This window comes from Schistocerca nitens, chromosome 2, assembly GCF_023898315.1.
Source record: "Schistocerca nitens isolate TAMUIC-IGC-003100 chromosome 2, iqSchNite1.1, whole genome shotgun sequence".
NCBI lineage: Eukaryota > Metazoa > Arthropoda > Insecta > Orthoptera > Acrididae > Schistocerca > Schistocerca nitens.
The window spans coordinates 1,057,559,715-1,057,577,809 of record NC_064615.1 but is presented as its reverse complement, the minus strand read 5'-3'; the positions used below and the strand labels follow the sequence as shown (position 1 = coordinate 1,057,577,809).

Genomic DNA, 18,095 nt, shown 5'->3' with positions numbered 1-18,095 from the left:
TGACGTTATCAACCATAAGGGTGGAGAACCGCCACTCACAATCCAGCGGCAGCTCCTCGCGGCGCGACAGGTATATAGTTCCTCGCAGCTCCGACTTCACCCGCATACCGTACTGCCGCTCTACCGCCTCTGAAACACATTTTCTCCAATCGTCCACGAGCAACAAGGCCGTTTGGGGCCCGCTGCAGCGTGTACCGGAGACACCTGGTGTGGAACAAGTACAACCCAAAATCCAGGATTTTAACCATCTGCAACCATGGCAGTTTCAGAGGCACAGTGTAATTTTATCTTCGGTGTAGTACGGGAGAGATTGCGTTCCAGCTTCTGTTTTTAATGCGACATTTTCTGACATTTTAAACGAGCACCACAACTAAGTAGCTGTTTATACGGATGGGTCTAAACAGGGGGCTCTGGTGGTTGTTCTGTTGTTTTCCTGGCTCGTGTCCTCAAGGTCCGACTGCCTAAAGACTTTAGTCTTAGATGCAGAATTACATGCGTTCTTGCGGGCAGTGGAGCAGATGAGACGTTCAAATGCTAAATTCCTTCTCTGTTCCGATTCTCTGAGTGCCCTTCACTCACTCCAGCGTCTATACACATAAAAGGATATTTTTGGCTCAGAAACGGGCGGTTCGGGCAATAAGTGGTGTAAGTTCACGAACCTCTTGTCGACCTCTGTTCACTAGTCTGGATACTTTGACATTGTCCTCTCAGTATATATACATTTCTTTTTAACAATGTAGCTTATTCCCAAGAATAAGCAGCTTTCACTCCGTTAATACGCGGCAGAAATCAAACCTACATTTGGATCGGACTTCCTTAACTCTTATGCAGAAAGGTGTGCAGTATAATGCTGCGTCCAATTTCAATAAGCTACCATTACAATTCAAAAATCTTAGCAGTAACCCTCGCGCTTTCAAATCGAAAGTGAAGAGTTTCCTCATGGGTTACTCCTTCTATTATGTCGATGATTCATTGAAAAATTAAGCTGATTCTTGTTGTAGTGTTGATTGCGTTTCCTTAAACTTATGGCTTGTCTTTTTTCGGTTTCATAAACATTTTATTTTTCTCTGTTATGCTGTAATTTCATGTACTGACACGATCCATGATCTTGAAGATTTTCTCCTCGATTTTGTCCTACGGAACTTGACGTGAAAATAAATACGAGGGCAGTTCAATAAGTAATGCAACACATTTTTTTTCTGAAACAGGGGTTGTTTTATTCAGCATTGAAATACACCAGGTTATTCCCCAATCTTTTAGCTACACAACACTATTTTTCAACGTAATCTCCATTCAATGCTACGGCCTTACGCCACCTTGAAATGAGGGCCTGTATGCCTGCACAGTACCATTCCACTGGTCGATGTCGGAGCCAACGTTGTACTGCATCAATAACTTCTTCATCATCCGCGTAGTGCCTCCCACGGATTGCGTCCTTCATTGGGCCAAACATATGGAAATCCGACGGTGCGAGATCGGGGCTGTAGGGTGCATGAGGAAGAACAGTCCACTGAAGTTTTGTGAGCTCCTCTCGGGTGCGAAGACTTGTGTGAGGTCTTGCGTTGTCATGAAGAAGGAGAAGTTCGTTCAGATTTTTGTGCCTACGAACACGCTGAAGTCGTTTCTTCAATTTCTGAAGAGTAGCACAATACACTTCAGAGTTGATCGTTTGACCATGGGGAAGGACATCGAACAGAATAACCCCTTCAGCGTCCCAGAAGACTGTAACCATGACTTTACCGGCTGAGGGTATGGCTTTAAACTTTTTCTTGGTAGGGGAGTGGGTGTGGCGCCACTCCATTGACTGCCGTTTTGTTTCAGGTTCGAAGTGATGAACCCATGTTTCATCGCCTGTAACAATCTTTGACAAGAAATTGTCACCCTCAGCCACATGACGAGCAAGCAATTCCGCACAGATGGTTCTCCTTTGCTCTTTATGGTGTTCGGTTAGACAACGAGGGACCCAGCGGGAACAAACCTTTGAATATCCCAACTGGTCAACAATTGTGACAGCACTACCAACAGAGATGTCAAGTTGAGCACTGAGTTGTTTGATGGTGATCCGTTGATCATCTCAAACGAGTGTGTTCGCACGCTCCGCCATTGCAGGAGTCACAGCTGTGCACGGCCGGCCCGCACGCGGGAGATCAGACAGACTTGCTTGACCTTGCGGCGATGATGACACACGCTTTGCCCAACGACTCACCGTGCTATTGTCCACTGCCAGATCACCGTAGACATTCTGCAAGCGCCTATGAATATCTGAGATGCCCTGGTTTTCCGCCAAAAGAAACTCGATCACTGCCCGTTGTTTGCAACGCACATCCGTTACAGACGCCATTTTAACAGCTCCGTACAGCGCTGCCACCTGTCGGAAGTCAATGAAACCATACGAGACGAAGCGGGAATGTTTGAAAATATTCCAAAAGAAATTTCAGGTTTTTTCAACCAAAATTGGCCGAGAAAAAAAATGTGTTGCATTACTTATTGAACTGCCCTCGTAAATAAAAGAGATAAAGTAGTCCATAATATCCAGGACGCCAGCCTGAAAATGCAACAACTGGGAAAGGAGGTGTCTTTCCCCTGGGTACCAGGCGACATGGGCATTGTGGGGAACGAGAGGGCGGCTCTTGCAACCAAGGAGACGTGTCGTGATCCTCAGTTCATTCACTGTGCCAAACGTCTGCATGGTGAGGTCCCGCTGTTGAATACGAGAATGTTGCGTGGACGAGTGGCTGGAAGTGACTGGCAACTAACTCCGCCTAGTAAAGCCTACAACGCGACCGTAGTGTATCTCCTTCCAGCCACATCGAAGAGATGAGGTCCTTCTTACTTGTCTTCCCATAGGCCACAGCTGTATGACACACAACTTCTTGCTGTGGTGAGAGGACCCTCCAGAGTGCGGAGCTTGTGGCGTGAAGATAACTGCGCCGCGGCATGTTTGCCGACGGGTCTGGTTAAAGTCTTAAAGTTTTGTCAATTGTCCAACATTTTTCCCAAGATTTTGGGGATATCTTTTAATAACAGGGTCACTGGCTCACCCATATCTTTTGTATGTGGTCAGCCAGTGACATTTCCCTATGTCTTTCTGTTAACTCCTCTGTCGTTTCACTTATGTTTTAATCTTCTTCGGCGAGCGCCCGTAAACTACACACACACACACACACACACACACACACACACACACACACACACACATGCCATTCGTGAACAGCATTCCAGGGGGTGTTTTCCCACAGGATAACGCTCTCCCACATACCGCTGTTACAGCCCAACATGCTCTACATAGTGTCGACATGTTGCCTTGGCATGCTCGATCACCAGATCTGTCTCCAGTCGAACGCATATGGGAATTCATCGGACGACATCTTGAGCGTCATCCACCAACATCATTAACCGTCTTGTATTGACCCACCAAGTGCAACAGACATGGAACTCCAAGCCACAAACTGACATCCGGCAATGCATGCACATTTGATTGCTTGCATTCAGCATTCTTCCGGCCACACCGGTTATTAATGTACCCACATTTCACATTTCCTATGGTTTATCTCGCTCTTACATTAGCATATGGTGTTGCAATGTCAATCACTTAAATATGTGACCCTGACAAATGTATTCCCGAAATTTTATTACTCTACATTAATTATTTTTCGGTGTTGCGACTTCTTTCCGTCAGTGTATGTCCCTTGTTCGATGTATGAAGGACTCCAAGTGTTGTCGATACTGTGTACCGTGTAACTACTTTGTATTAGTGATTTGGAAGGTGGATTTACATCCTACGTTTTTACTTCTCAAAATCACCTGACATTTCTTATTTTTATCATTTGACATTACTTCCCTAGAGCATAATGTAAGCTATATATTCTTTCGGTAATGTTGCTGAAAATATCTAAATTTGTTTTTTATCTTCTTTGTGTATCCACCATATTAGGCATTAACAATGATAGTTCCAGGTCTACTTGAAAATGGCTTGATGTAAAGGCTGAAATCGGCTGAAGACTTAATAAAGTTCTTATTAGTAACTACAGCGGCTTTTCATTAATTAAACATACCGTATTGGAATCAGCAAGTTGGTATTATCCATCGTTTGGTTTTGATTCTCTTCGGTGGCCCTGTTTACATGTAGAATCATCCGTCACAGATCTTGGACATATTATGTTATACTAAGTTCAGTTAAGCTATGGCTTTTTATTGAAAAATGACAGTTGTTAATTATTAAATAATGTCAGTTTTTTACTGTACCAAGTGCAGTTCGTCATTTTATCTGCACACGTATCCACAAGTTTCGTTCCTTATTTGAAACTGATGAGTCAGTTATTCTTACATAAGTTACAAACTGTTCAAGTGAGTTGTCTCACAACTCCCTATATGTGGAATTGCATATAACATATTCAGAATCTATTTCCGTTAGAGGCACAATTCGACCGAATTGGCCGTGCGGCTCTAGGCGCTGCAGTCTGGAACCGCGTGACCGCTACGGTCGCAGGTTCGAATCCTGCCTCGGGCATGGTTGTGTGTGATGTCCTTAGGTTAGTTAGGTTTAACTAGTTCTAAGTTCTAGGGGACTAATGACCACAGAAGTTGAGTCGCATAGTGCTCAGAGCCATTTGAACCATTTAGAGGCACAATTTTTCAGATTGTATGTTCTCCTACTTCCAGTCAACAGTGTACCAAGCACTTTACCAACATACGACTAAAGATGCTAAATATGTCAAGGTACCTGAGAAGAGGTGTGCTAAAGAGGGATAATAGATGCCCTTTGCAGAACCGACTTGGCAGTTTAAACAGACGTGATTCTTAGCTTCCATGTGAAACAGATCGCTTACAGAGTATTTACAATAACTCTGCTGGAACAGATCTTAGCTGTACGCGAATGGCATTCATATCGGAATGAATTAAGACCCAGTAAAGAAATGTATACAAATGAGGGAAGTATGAATGGTTTCTGATTTGGATGAGCGTTCCAGATGAGTAATAGGCATCTTGATATTTCCCTGGGAATGCATTTTTATGCACACAAAAATATCGAAACATTAAGAACGGATCAATAACACCTCGAAAAAAGGCTTAAGAGTTTCAATTTTTCCAAACTTCATCCATGAGCGTATTGTGACTTAACAAGAAAATTAACTATGGTGATTTGTTCAGCACAAATACTGTAGGTTTTGCACACTCAGTGTGCATTAAAAACAGAACAAAAATGACTTAAATCGACAAGCAGCACCAGCTCACCATAAAATTGCCATTACCCAAACCACTTACATGGATGACATCGATTTCGTCTGTAATCGTAAAGTGAGTCTGAGTATATAACAATATTTTACCACAGCAAGTCATGTAATTTTCTACTTTGCGTAAATGATCTTGGTGTCCGAAAATGAAAGTCCAAGACATCTCACTGTGTCAGTAAGATGAGACATAACAATTTTAAAAGAATCGTGTTCTGTGGTGTATTAGCAAGTTACGTTTCGTCCATTACTCTTGGCCAGAGAACTCCCATGAAGAGATTAATCCCGCAGCGTGGGGAACTTGGCGGCTTAGTAGGAAAAGTTTTCGTTTCCGAGAAGACGGGGTTCCGTTATGTTGTAATACGAGCGTCCGCGTGAAACTGATAGACACCTAAGAAGTCACTGGTGTAGTCTTGTGTTGGTGAAGTAAAATCCAGCATATTGCAAACTTGCTCATCGTATCTCCCTACATTCCTCCATATTCCTGCCGTATTTGAAGAGAGTCGATACAGCGTCCATCGAGAGCGGTACACCAAAACGACTTTGAAGGGAAAAAAACGAAGGTCACGATAGTCAGGGTATCACACCTGCTACTTACTAAATACATAAAGCTAATATCGTAAACTTTATGTCGTTTTTGGTGGACTTTTGTAAGCAACTGCGACTGTTATGACAATAAACGTTGGCAGAAAACAATTATTTGCCTCAGTCACTCTTTTATTTCATCCCACGATCCATTACGATAGTTTGCACTCTCATCTACAGATGGGACAATATACTGTTGCATTTGTACTAACTGTATGCAGCCAGTTGTTTGCTGTGGTTTCATTTCGCTACAAAAATGTGTAACAGGCAGTTGTTAGCGTAATATGAGACTAAAATTATAAATTTTAAACGCTGACAGAGTTACTTACAGACTGTTCCAGTGCGCAATACTTTGCAATTTGTCATAAATATAAGTTGTTAATTTGTTTCACAGAACACAAACCAATGATACAAACAAACCACAAATTATAACGCTGTAAAGTTATACTTCCTTACACATTTTTCTAAGAAAGTTAGTAGAGAAATAAACAGAAACATAAATAAGAACAACAAGAAAACTTACGCTAGGACGGTATGCCTTCCCTACTTTCGTACCATTTCACAAAAAAACTATTAATGTACTGAGACGGTACAACGGAAGAGTTACTTTCTTCACCAACAATTAATCAGTTCATCGACTGCCGCACAATGCAAAAACCAGTAAAGGTAAATTCTCCAACTGAGCTGTAAGCAAGATAAAATGCAATCAGGGCCCCGTACAATGTGTCGTCAGATTGGACGAAGCTTTCGAACTACATTCAAAGTACATATGATTGGCTTAGATACAAAATACCCAATAAATCTACCACAGCTACACACGTTCAGGACACAGGGCTTTGATAACATAGAGGACAATTTAATAACACTTCACATAATAAACAATAGCTATAAACTCGATCTTTATGAACAATTAGAAATTTTCATTCGAAATAGAAAACATAGTCAGAACACACTAAATGAAAAAGCTGAGATAGGGGCAATCAGCTTCATTAAGAGCTTTGCAGATATACTAAATGATGTGCTATAACTCTTCCCACTTTCTACTTCCTCACTGACCTTAATAAAAGATAATTCCAGGAGCACTGTACAGAGACAGTTACAATTACATTATGTCAATACTAAGCACGTAAATTTTATATTTTTGTATTTTTCATTGTACTTTTATTTTTATTTGTGTCTTTACTGTAATGTATTTGCAATAGTAATACTTCTAACAAGTTGTTGTAAATAATGATATAATTTTATAATTGTTACGTGTATCTATTGTCCGCTATTTAAATAAGTAGTGAATAAACTCTGAGACTAGTCACTATATATTTACGCCGTTATAATATTTCGTTTGTTTACGTTATTGATTCATGTTCTGTGAGACACATTCAGTTAAAAACGTATATTCATGACGAACCACAGGGTTCTGTGCACTGCAACAGATTGCCAGTAACTTTATCACCGTTCAAAATTTATAATATTAGTGCCATATTACGCTAACAAGTGATTGTTACACGTTTTGTGGCAAAATGAAACCGCAAGAAACTAGTGGCTGCATTCACACAGCAAATATGTAACATAATATCACTGTCTCACCTGAAGATGAAAGTGTAAGCTCTCGAAACTCGTCGTGAGATCAAATAAAAAGAGTGAATGACGCAGATAATTTTTTATGTGAACTTTTAATATTGTAAAGTCAGGTTCCCAGCAAACTTTCCGTGAGGTAATATCGGCACTGCGTTCCTCAAATGTCAAATGCAACATAAACATAGGCATAAATAAAGTATAACGTTATAAGGCGCTCGGATATGCGGTAAAGTACTGCGATTAAGAGAACAGAAAAAAAAGGGAGAGACCAGAGGACTTCGCCTTCCCCAGTACACCCTTTGCTTACGCTGTCGCTGAACAAACGCTGCTTATCCTCGAAGCGGCACGCTGATCAAACGCTCACAGCTGAGGGCTCTTTTGTTTTTTCTCTGTAGGACAATAAACGCGACGTGGGCGTGTGTCAACGAGAACTCCGCAACCGTTCGGCCAACGGAAGCACACGTGCGCGAAAAGTGCTGACGCGTCGGTCCCCTGCAGTCTTCCACGTGAGGAGCCCTTTGATGTTTACAAAGCCCGCATATAACGAGGGTTACTTCATTAAAGAGATACACACACACACACATACACTGTTCTTTTGTTATTATTTTAGTATTTATTTTACTTGTCTCTTTAGTCGTTCGACACAGTCTCCCTTTTTTCTATCGATTGGGTTCCAAAGAGTGGAAACGGTGAATTGGCACCGTGGTTTTCTCTCTGTATCATTCAACATGGGTGAACCAAAGCGGCCTTATTTAAAGGACCCTAGGTCACTGGGGCTCTAAATCTTCACGTGACAGCGTGTATCTAGTGTTACACTGCTGCCAAGAGTCTCTCCGAACAACTGGACCAAAACCTGAGATTCCAAGGAATAAGGAACTGCCCTTGCTCTTCAAGGGCCGCATACACGAGAATGGATTCGCTGCGTGTATCACCTGCAATATGTCGCTCTCATCGACTTCTCCACACAAGAACGAATTACCGACCAATTTGAAACAGTATTTCGGACGCTGCTGTTCGACTGTAACAAGTGGATTGCTGTGTCTGTCAATTATTGACAACAGCTTGACGAGACCAGGAGTACCAACTGAAATCTGGGAGTGGATGAAAAGGAAAGCAGTCGTGTCATTTTGAAGTTTACCATTCCGGAATTTGACTTAATTTGTAACAGTTTAGTTACAACATCTTTTTCTTTTGTTCTCCTGACCTTATTAATAATGGAAAGGAAAATTAGTTCTCTTTTTGTTTATTATCAGTTTGGCTTTTAGAAGTAAAGGCACCAGAGGGGCAATTTTGAGTTGTATTCATAATGGAAGCCAGAACACATTCATAGGCTCTGTGGACCCAGAAATAGCGCTGGTCAATATAAAATAATAAAAGAAAAATTGGTCTGAGACATAGGGAAAGACAAGTGATAATCAGTGTGTATAAGAACCAAAACAAGAACAAGAATGGAAGAACAAGAAAAAAGAGCTCGGATTAGAAATAGTGTAAAACGGGGATGCAGTTCAGTCTATAATGTGAAGAAACAACGATGCAAATAAAGGAAACTTTCCATTGTGAGGCTAAATTTCAGGCTGAAAGGATATCACTGAAAAGATTTGTTGGTGACATTGCTACCCTCGGCGTGGAAAGGAGGATGAATTAACGGTGAATAGACTGTACAGTCTATGGCCAGAGTAAATCGAAGAAAGGTGGAAGTAATGAGAAGCAGGTGTGAAATTAGCGATAAATTTAACGTTAAAATTGGCGACAACGAAGTAGACGAAGTTAACTAATTCTTTTACTGTGCAAGCAAGGTAACGCTTCACAGAGAAAGAAAGGAGAACATAAGAAACGGGACAGCACAGACAAAGAGGATATTATCAGCAAAGCGAGTCAGATAGTATCAGATACAGGTCTTAATCTGAGGAAGAAGCTTCTGATGGGAGCAAAGCAGTCTATCGTAGTGAATCATGAACTGTGGAAAAACCAAAAACGAAGAGCAATGAAGCGTTTGAGATGATGCGCTAAAGAAGGCTGTTGAAAATTAGTTGGACAAATAAGGATTTAGGGGGCTCTTCGTAGATTCTGTGAAGAAAAGAGTTAACAGAAATCACTGACATGTAGAAGGGAAAGATATTAAGACTGTGGGAAATAACTTCCATGGCGTTAGAGGGAATTATGGAGAGTAAAAGCTATATAGGAAGACAGAGACTGGTATTCACCCAACAAATAACTGAAGACATACGGTGGCATGCGAGGAATCTGTGGCGGGTGGCGTCCAACCAGCCAGAAGGCAGATGATTTTGAAAAATATATATTGGGAGTGAACATGAAAAACCATGTTTCTCTGTAGACTGACCTGTCTCTTGGAAAAAGTGCACTGGAAATGGACGAGATGTGACTCGGCTCCTGGAGCTGTTGCAGTCTGTGTGCCAATGACCCGTCGCACAACCATGGTGTGCTCGGCCTGAACGGTAATGATTCGTTCTAGTAGGGCAATCTCGGCTGCAGGTCGAATCGCAAGAGATAACGCATCCTTTCCTCCAAGGTAGATACAATATAGGTGCCACTGACCCTTACATATACCGAAATGCACTGGGTGCAAGAAACCTCCACCCGTACTAAACCTCTACAAATATCTCACTTTAGCGAGTCCGTACATGGTGGTATAACGGGCGTACAGAGTAACTGGCCACGCTTTCCCACCTGAGTTTTGCGAAAATTAAGCCAGTGCGTCCGTTAACTGGCTTAGTGAGCCACCGCCTAGGAATTCCTTCAATCCGTTAAGTGGAGGTGCTCTCGTAGTTTTATGTCTCCTTACAGGGCCGTCGGATTCTGAAAGTGCAATACCACTGTCTATGTATTCCATAATAAAGCGGGAAATAATTTTTACAGGGGATGCCTTTATGGTCCGTTCATTTAAGAAACAGGGTAAAGTGAACTTGTTCACACTGATTATAAGCTACCTACAAACGGTACGAGAGCGTGATCTACTGCATAACTAGATCGAAAGGCATCCTATCGAACACATTTGTTTTGTAAAAAAGATCACCATTTCTTGTTGCAACTTAATTTATTTTTCCCAGACGCGTTTCGCCTTTTGCTTACTCTAAGGCATCTTTAATGGGATCTAAGACGATACAGATTTATTATTTTTATATTATCAAACGCTTTTTTATATGTGAATAAGTAATTATTTACAGTTTGTTGGCATCTGCGTTTCCTCTCATCTGGTTTGGAAGTTACACTACCACTTCATTTCCAAAAATTAAGCACAATTTTTAGTTTGAACTTTTTCTTTCACACTGTGCACCAAGTTTCTCTTTCTTCTTTGTGTTGCACTATTATTCTTTTGCTGTTTGTTAGAAAACTGTGTTTTTAAAGACGTAAATATTGTGAGTTCATTATGTGTTTCCCCTGTTAAGTTTGTTTACCTACCTATTGCCTACCTAACGAAGTATATGTTGAAAACTAACGTCTATTCATGACGTTTGTGCCTCTGTGCGTGTGTTTATATCTCTTACATTCAGTTTCAGGAAGAAAATGTGGTTTTATTTACAAAACAAATATTTCTGTACTTGCAGTGGAGGATGACAACACAAACAAACTTGTTATTCACGCGATGCCAAGCGTTTCCATGTGGTCTGTACAAGACATTCAGAAGACTTCACCGGAATGTCCATAAAAGCAGAAAACACACAAAAATCAACACCATATGCAAATGTAATGATCTTGTACCTAAATAAATCAATGTAAAGATTAAAAACAGTTCACCTAGAGCCCAAAAAGCAGTGCATGTTGCTCAGAAAATATGGTGAAATACGAAATCAAATCCCTATATCTACAAACCAAGAGTTAAATTTCGAGTAGTGTGAGACACATTTACAACTTGCAAACACCATTAATAATATGGCAGTTTTTTCCCATTTGATCAACAAGGTCGAAAGGCACGCAAAAACTGCAGTACAAAGAATAGAAAAAGTACGTAGAAGAAACATTATCAACTCAAAAAACTCTAGTCACAACACAATACCTTCACACACAATCCGAGAAACAAACACACACATTCTACCCAAGATTGGTAAACTTTACAGGCACACTGTTAAACAGCAAAGAAGACAGCTGTTGGAGAAAGGACAAGGGAAGATAGAAACGAAAACAACACTGTCAACATTGCACTAACTAGAGAACTAGTAAAAAAAGAAATCGACACAACACGAAAACAACAAAAACCCAGAATCTGCAACACTCACAAAACTTAGAAAAAAAGCTTCAAAATGAAAATTTGATCATTTCAAAAGCAGACAAAGTGAATGTATTAGCACTTACGGAAAAAGAACAATAAATTCAAAAACACAAGAATTCGTCTCACAAAATAACGTTACAAAATTAAAACCAGACCCAAAAAAACGGATTAGAGACAAAAGTAAAAAGCCCTCTTAAAAATATAGACTGTATAAAACAGAGAAAAGAAAGATGACACCAATTAATACCACTACACCTATCCTCCAAAGTCAAACAAAGATTCACAAACCTAATCTTCTTATAGGGTCAATACCGGATTTCAAAAAATCTACTAGGATGCATTTCAAAATTACAGTCTGAACATTTCAAAAAACAAGAGCACAAAACCATTAAAACACTACACAGCTAATACACTTTAATTAAGCTCATAAAAGAATAAAATTACTTCCAATTGAATAACGAATTTTATATACAAGGAGATGGATTAGTAATGGGGTCCAAATGTCAGGAACCTTAGCAAATATATTTGTAAAACACATTGAACAGATCATTTTCACCAAAATAGTAGCAAAAGAATTCAACATACTATAGTGCTTCAGGTATATGGATGGCATCCTCTGCTTAATAGACAAACAGCAAACAAAAATTGAAAACCTACATACTGACTTCAACAGGGTGCATAAAAATATAAAATTCACTTTTGAAAGAGAACAAAATAACCAAATTGACAAACAAGAAATTAAACATTAAGCACATGTTTTAAATTTGACGTAAACCCACAGCAATGGAAATTGTCATTCACCAATCCTCAAACCACCCACACTAACAAAAGCAAGTAGCACTTCGACTCATGCTCCACAGACTCAACACAGTGCCATTAATCAAAGAAAACTACCGAAGAACTTGACGTAATATTGCAGATAGCACAAAACAATGATTACCATAGTAACATAGTCACAAGCCAAACAACAAAATTAAAAGTAAAATAAAAGCAGAAAGCACCAAATCCCAGACACCAACACAACAGAACCAAACACAAATACTCAGTACCATAACAAATACACATAACAGTCGGAAAAATATGAAAGAAAATACAAGACACAATGACATACAAGCACAAACTCACACATAAAATCACCAACATTTCAAAAGACAGAGAATAAACATAGCATATACAACAGACATTTCTATACAAAAATACACCCCAAAACTGACAAGAAACAGAGACATATACTAGAATGCAGGTATATATCAAATACAGTGTAACACTTGTGATGGCAGATACATAGGACAAACAGGTAGAACATTTGATGTCTGATACAAAGAACACTTGAGTGCCTAGATGAATGGGACAAACCACTTCACATTTGCTGAACACCGAAGAGAACATAACCATGAACCAACCACTAGAGAAGAGTACACGAAAATAACTAGAATCAACAATAAAAAACACCTCCTAAACTTTTAGCTGGAACAATAGATTAACAATCCAAAAGAAGATTATCATAATAATAATAATAATAATAATACCACCCAACACCTTATCGCTCACTTGTCCATGAACCCCGCCACAGAACACTCAAACCAAAACTCATTCTCTCATACACACACACACACGCACACACACACACACACACACACACACACATAAAGAGAAAAAGAGAGAGAGAGCGAGATAAACACACACACACACACATGAAGAGAAAGAGACAGACAGAGAGAGCGCGAGATAAACACACACAGCCGCGTGGGATTAGCCGAGCGGTCTAGGGCGCTGCAGTCATGGACTGTGCGGCTGGTCCCGGCGGAGGTTCGAGTCCTCCCTCGGGCATGGGTGTTTGTCCTTAGGATAATTTAGGTTAAGTAGTGTGTAAGCTTAGGGACTGATGACCTTAGCAGTTAAATCCCATAAGGTTAAAAAGAAAAAAACACACACACACACACAGACACAAACATCATGAATAGACGTTAGTTTTCAACACGTACTTCAGTATGCTGGCAACATATATATAAACATACCCAAACAGAAGGAACACTTAATGAACTCATAATATTTACGTCTTAAAAAGCACAGTATTTGAACTAATACCTATAAACAGTGGCAAAAGAATAATAATGCACCACAAAGACGAGGGAGAAACACGGTGCACAGTGTGAAAGAGAAACTTCAGAATACAAAATTGTTCGTATGTTTCGGAAATGAAGAGGCAGTGCGACCTTAAGACCAGATGAGAGGAAACTCAGACGCCAACAGACTGTAATTAATTACTTGTTTATTTAAAAAAAAGCGACGTGGACTGTTTGATAATCTAAAAATAACAAAACTGTATCGTTCTAGATCCCACTGAAGGTGCCTTAGAGTAAGAAAAAGGCGAAACGTGTCTGGGAAAAATAATTAAGCTGCAGCAAGGAAAGGCGCTTTTATTTACAAAACAAATATTTCTGTACTTGTTGCGGAGGATGGCTTCGCAAATAAACTTGTCATCCTATCGACGACTGCCGACTACGGCGCACAATCTGTAACTTGAGCATACAGTCTGTATAGCTCGTCTAAGATCATACATCTTGGGTTATGCCAAAGTTATTCACTTATTTATTAACATCAACGTTTGCTGGTATTGTAATATTACAAAAAATGGTATTTATGACCCTAGAGTCCTTCTAATGTCTGAGTGACAAAAGTCAACTTCTATTCATAAATACACATTAACAGTAGTTGCTTGATTCGCACCAGAACAGATGTACTTTCCCTACGTATCTCTTTGCTGACGTCACCAGCGGTTTCTGCATTGGCACTTCATCCCACTGGCTCTAAGAAGCGCCTGATGGCCAACCGCCTCTGCTAGCCAATGTGGTAATCTACAGCTCGCTCCTTACTCCATACATACTGCGCTGCTGATACATTCACTGGGTATGTGAAATATCAAAACTGAGCTTAAGTAAATGCGCTCTTATCTGCAAATAAAGGCTACTTTAACATGGGCCTGATTTCCAGAGTATCAACTGCGCCACCTGTGGACAATTTTGAAAAAGTTTCAAATGGTGAATCATCACCTAGTTTCCCTTCTGCTATAGACTGGGCACAGTTGGCCTGTCACTCCACCGCAGTGTGCTGAGCCTCGAAGAGGACCATTTCTTCCCCGAAGGCCATCTATGTCGCGTTTGATTCTTCTTTTCAAGAAATGGTTCAAATGGCTCTAAGCATTATGGGACTTAACATCTGAGGTCATGTCCCCTAGACTTAGAACTACTTAAACCTAACTAACCTAAGGACAGCACACACATCCATGCCCGAGGCAGGATTCGAACCTGCGACCGTAGGAACAGCGCGGTTCCGGACTGAAGCGCCTAGAACTGCTCGCCCACAGCGGCCGGCCTCTTTACAAGAAGTTCGGCAAAACGTGAGACATAACCTGCATTCTCTTCTCAGATTGTTACGGTCTGGCTGCGATTGACCCACTGCTGTACCGGGAAACAGTGGGTCAGCACAAGAACAAATCCTTTCTAGAGGATCATCTGAATTTCGTGTACATTTTCTTTAAGGTGTATTGGGACATATATTCTAGATTCGCTTCTCAGGCTGCTATGGAGAGGCCACCACTGACCTGTCGCGGCACCGCAGTGAGCTGGGCTGGACGAGCACGAGTCCTTCCAGGGCAACCACCTGTGACACGTTTAGCTCTTCTTTACAGTGATTTTTGACAGAACATGTCTCATGAATTTTCTTCTCAGGTTGCTACAGCCTGGGTGCACCTGGATAGGGCATGTCCTTCACAGAGGACCATCTGGACCAGGTGCGGGTCTTCTTCGTGTAGTGTCAGAACATGACTCCTCATCTGGAATCCTTTCGCAGGCTGCTACGGCCTCGGCGCTATCGACCCTTCGCTGTACCGCGGTGCGCTAGGCCTGGACGAGAACATGTCCTTCCCGGAGGACCACCTGGGCCGCGTGTGGTTCTCGGTGCGCTACGAACCCGCCACGGAGAAACTGCTCGTGTCGCTGCTCAAGGCGAGAAACCTGCCTTCCAGGACCGTCGCCACCGTCAACGCCTGCGACCCCTTCGTCAGGTAATCTACTTAAATAACCAACAGCAATAAATTTTTAGAGTAATATTATTTATTAGCAGTCAAATATTTATATAGCTTGAAAGGCCACAAAATCCAAAAAGTCTCAGCGATATTGAGATCTGGTGACTGTGATGGCCAGGTGAGATGGGACACTTCGTCCTCGTGCTCACAAAAGCAGAACTGGGGGATGCGAGCTGTGTGAACAGAGGCCTGTCAGCATGGAAGACCGAATCACCATTGGGTAGCAAAAGCTGTACCATGGGGTGGACTCGATCACAGGAAAAGAAACTAAGTGTGGTAGGTCCGCTCTTGTTTCCTATCTACATAAATGATCTTTGGGATAGGGTGGATAGCAATGTGCGGCTGTTTGCTGATGATGCTGTGGTGTACGGGAAGGTGTCGTCGTTGAGTGACTGAAGGAGGATACAAGATGACTTGGACAGGCTATGTGATTGGTGTAAAGAATGGCAGCTAGCTCTAAATGTAGATAAATGTAAATTAATGCAGATGAATAGGAAAATAATCCCGTAATGTTTGAATACTCCATTAGTAGTGTAGCGCTTGACACAGTCACGTCGATTGAATATTTGGGTGTAACATTGCAGAGCGATATGAAGTGGGACAAGCATGTAATGGCAGTTGTGGGGAAGGCAGATAGTCGTCTTCGGTTCATTGGTAGAATTTTGGGAAGATGTGGTTCATCTGTAAAGGAAACCGCTTATAAAACACTAATACGACATATTCTTTAGTACTGCTCGAGCGTTTGGGATCCCTATCAGGTCGGATTGATCATCACGCGAGTGTTACGGAAATGCTTCAGGAACTCGGGTGGGAGTCTCTAGAGGAAAGGAGGCGTTCTTTTCGTGAATCGCTACTGAGGAAATTTAGAGAACCAGCATTTGACGCTGACTGCAATAAAATTTTACTGCCGCCAACTCACACTTCGCGGAAAGACCACAAATATAAGGTAAGAGAGGTTACGACTCTTACAGAGGCATATAGGCAGTCATTTTTCCATAGTTCTGTTTGGGAGTGGAACAGGGAGAGAAGATGCTAGTTGTGGTACGAGGTACCCTTCGCCACGCACCGTATGGTGGATTGCGGACTATGTATATAGATGTAGATGTAAGCTGAAGGAACTGGTATGAGGTGTTCCAGAAAATCAACGTCTGTCACTTACAATAACGTCAGCAAGTTCAGAGATACCATACGACAAAGGCCACAGTACGACAAATACCCAGTGGAAGTAAGGGCGGCTGGGCAAATTATATGGACACACCGGAAACACATTACACTTCCATGCCAAATACAGTGTAGGAAACCCGTCGGAATTCAAAACAGATTCTACTCGTCTCGGAATACAGGTCCTCCATGGTTTTGAAAGGACTCTTATACCATTCTCGCTGCAAAATAGGGGCAAGTTCATGTAACGATGATGGATGTGGCTAGCTGTCACACACCGGTCTCTCCAAGGTAGAGCGCAAAGGCTCAGTAACGTAAAGGTCTAGTAACTGATGGCCAGGGGAAATGCGATAATTAATGCTTGTGCTCACAATACTACTATTGGACGATTCGAGCAGCTAGGAAAAGTGGCCTGTCGTCTCGGAACGCAGCATCACCATTAGGGAACAAACACTGTACCATGAGATGGACCCTATCAACCAAAATTGTTACGTGATCCAGTAACTGCCGGCCGGTGTGGCCGAGCGGTTCTAGGCGCTACAGTATGGAACCGGGCGACCGTTGCGGTCGCAGGTTCCAATCCTGCGTCGGGCATGGATGTGTGTGATGTCCATAGGTTAGCTAGGTTTAAGTATTTCTAAGTTCTTGGGGACTGATGACCTTAGAAGTTGAGTCTCATAGTGCTCATAGTCATTTGAACCAATCCAGTAACGCCCTCACAGAGTAACCACGATCAGGCTGCCCCAATTATAAGTGAACCACTGACCTTCTTCAGTCTTGGGTCGCAAACTCGGCCAGATGTTGGAATCAGTGTCAAATACACTACTGGCTATTGAAATTGCTACACCAAGAAGAAATGCATATGATAAACGGGTATTCATCGGACAAATATATTATGCTAGAACTGACATGTGATTACATTTTCACGCAGTTTGGGTGCATAGATACTGAGAAATCAGTACCCAGAACAACCACCTCTGGCCGTAATAACGGCCTTGATACGCCTGGGTATTGAGTCAAACAGAGCTTGGATGGTGTGTACAGGTGCAGCTTCCCATGCAGCTTCAACACGATACCACAGTTCATCAAAAGTAGTCACTGGCGTATTGTGACGAGCCAGTTGCTCGGCCACCATTGACCAGACGTTTTCAATTGGTGAGAGATCTGGAGAATGTGCTGGCCACGGCAGCAGTCGAACATTTTCTGTATCCAAAAAGGCCCGTAAAGG

General features: G+C 41.6%; 1 protein-coding gene across 1 annotated transcript in view; it reads left to right on the top strand.

Annotated features, from left to right (window-relative positions):
* Positions 1-18,095, top strand: part of LOC126235536 (synaptotagmin-15-like) — a gene marked incomplete at its 5' end in the record, with an annotated part of 252,552 nt that overhangs the window by 162,161 nt on the left and 72,296 nt on the right. Inside the window, one exon of the mRNA XM_049944255.1 lies at positions 15,472-15,685. Within this exon, the coding sequence (XP_049800212.1) occupies positions 15,472-15,685 (214 nt within the window). The remainder of the gene's footprint in view (positions 1-15,471; positions 15,686-18,095) is intronic.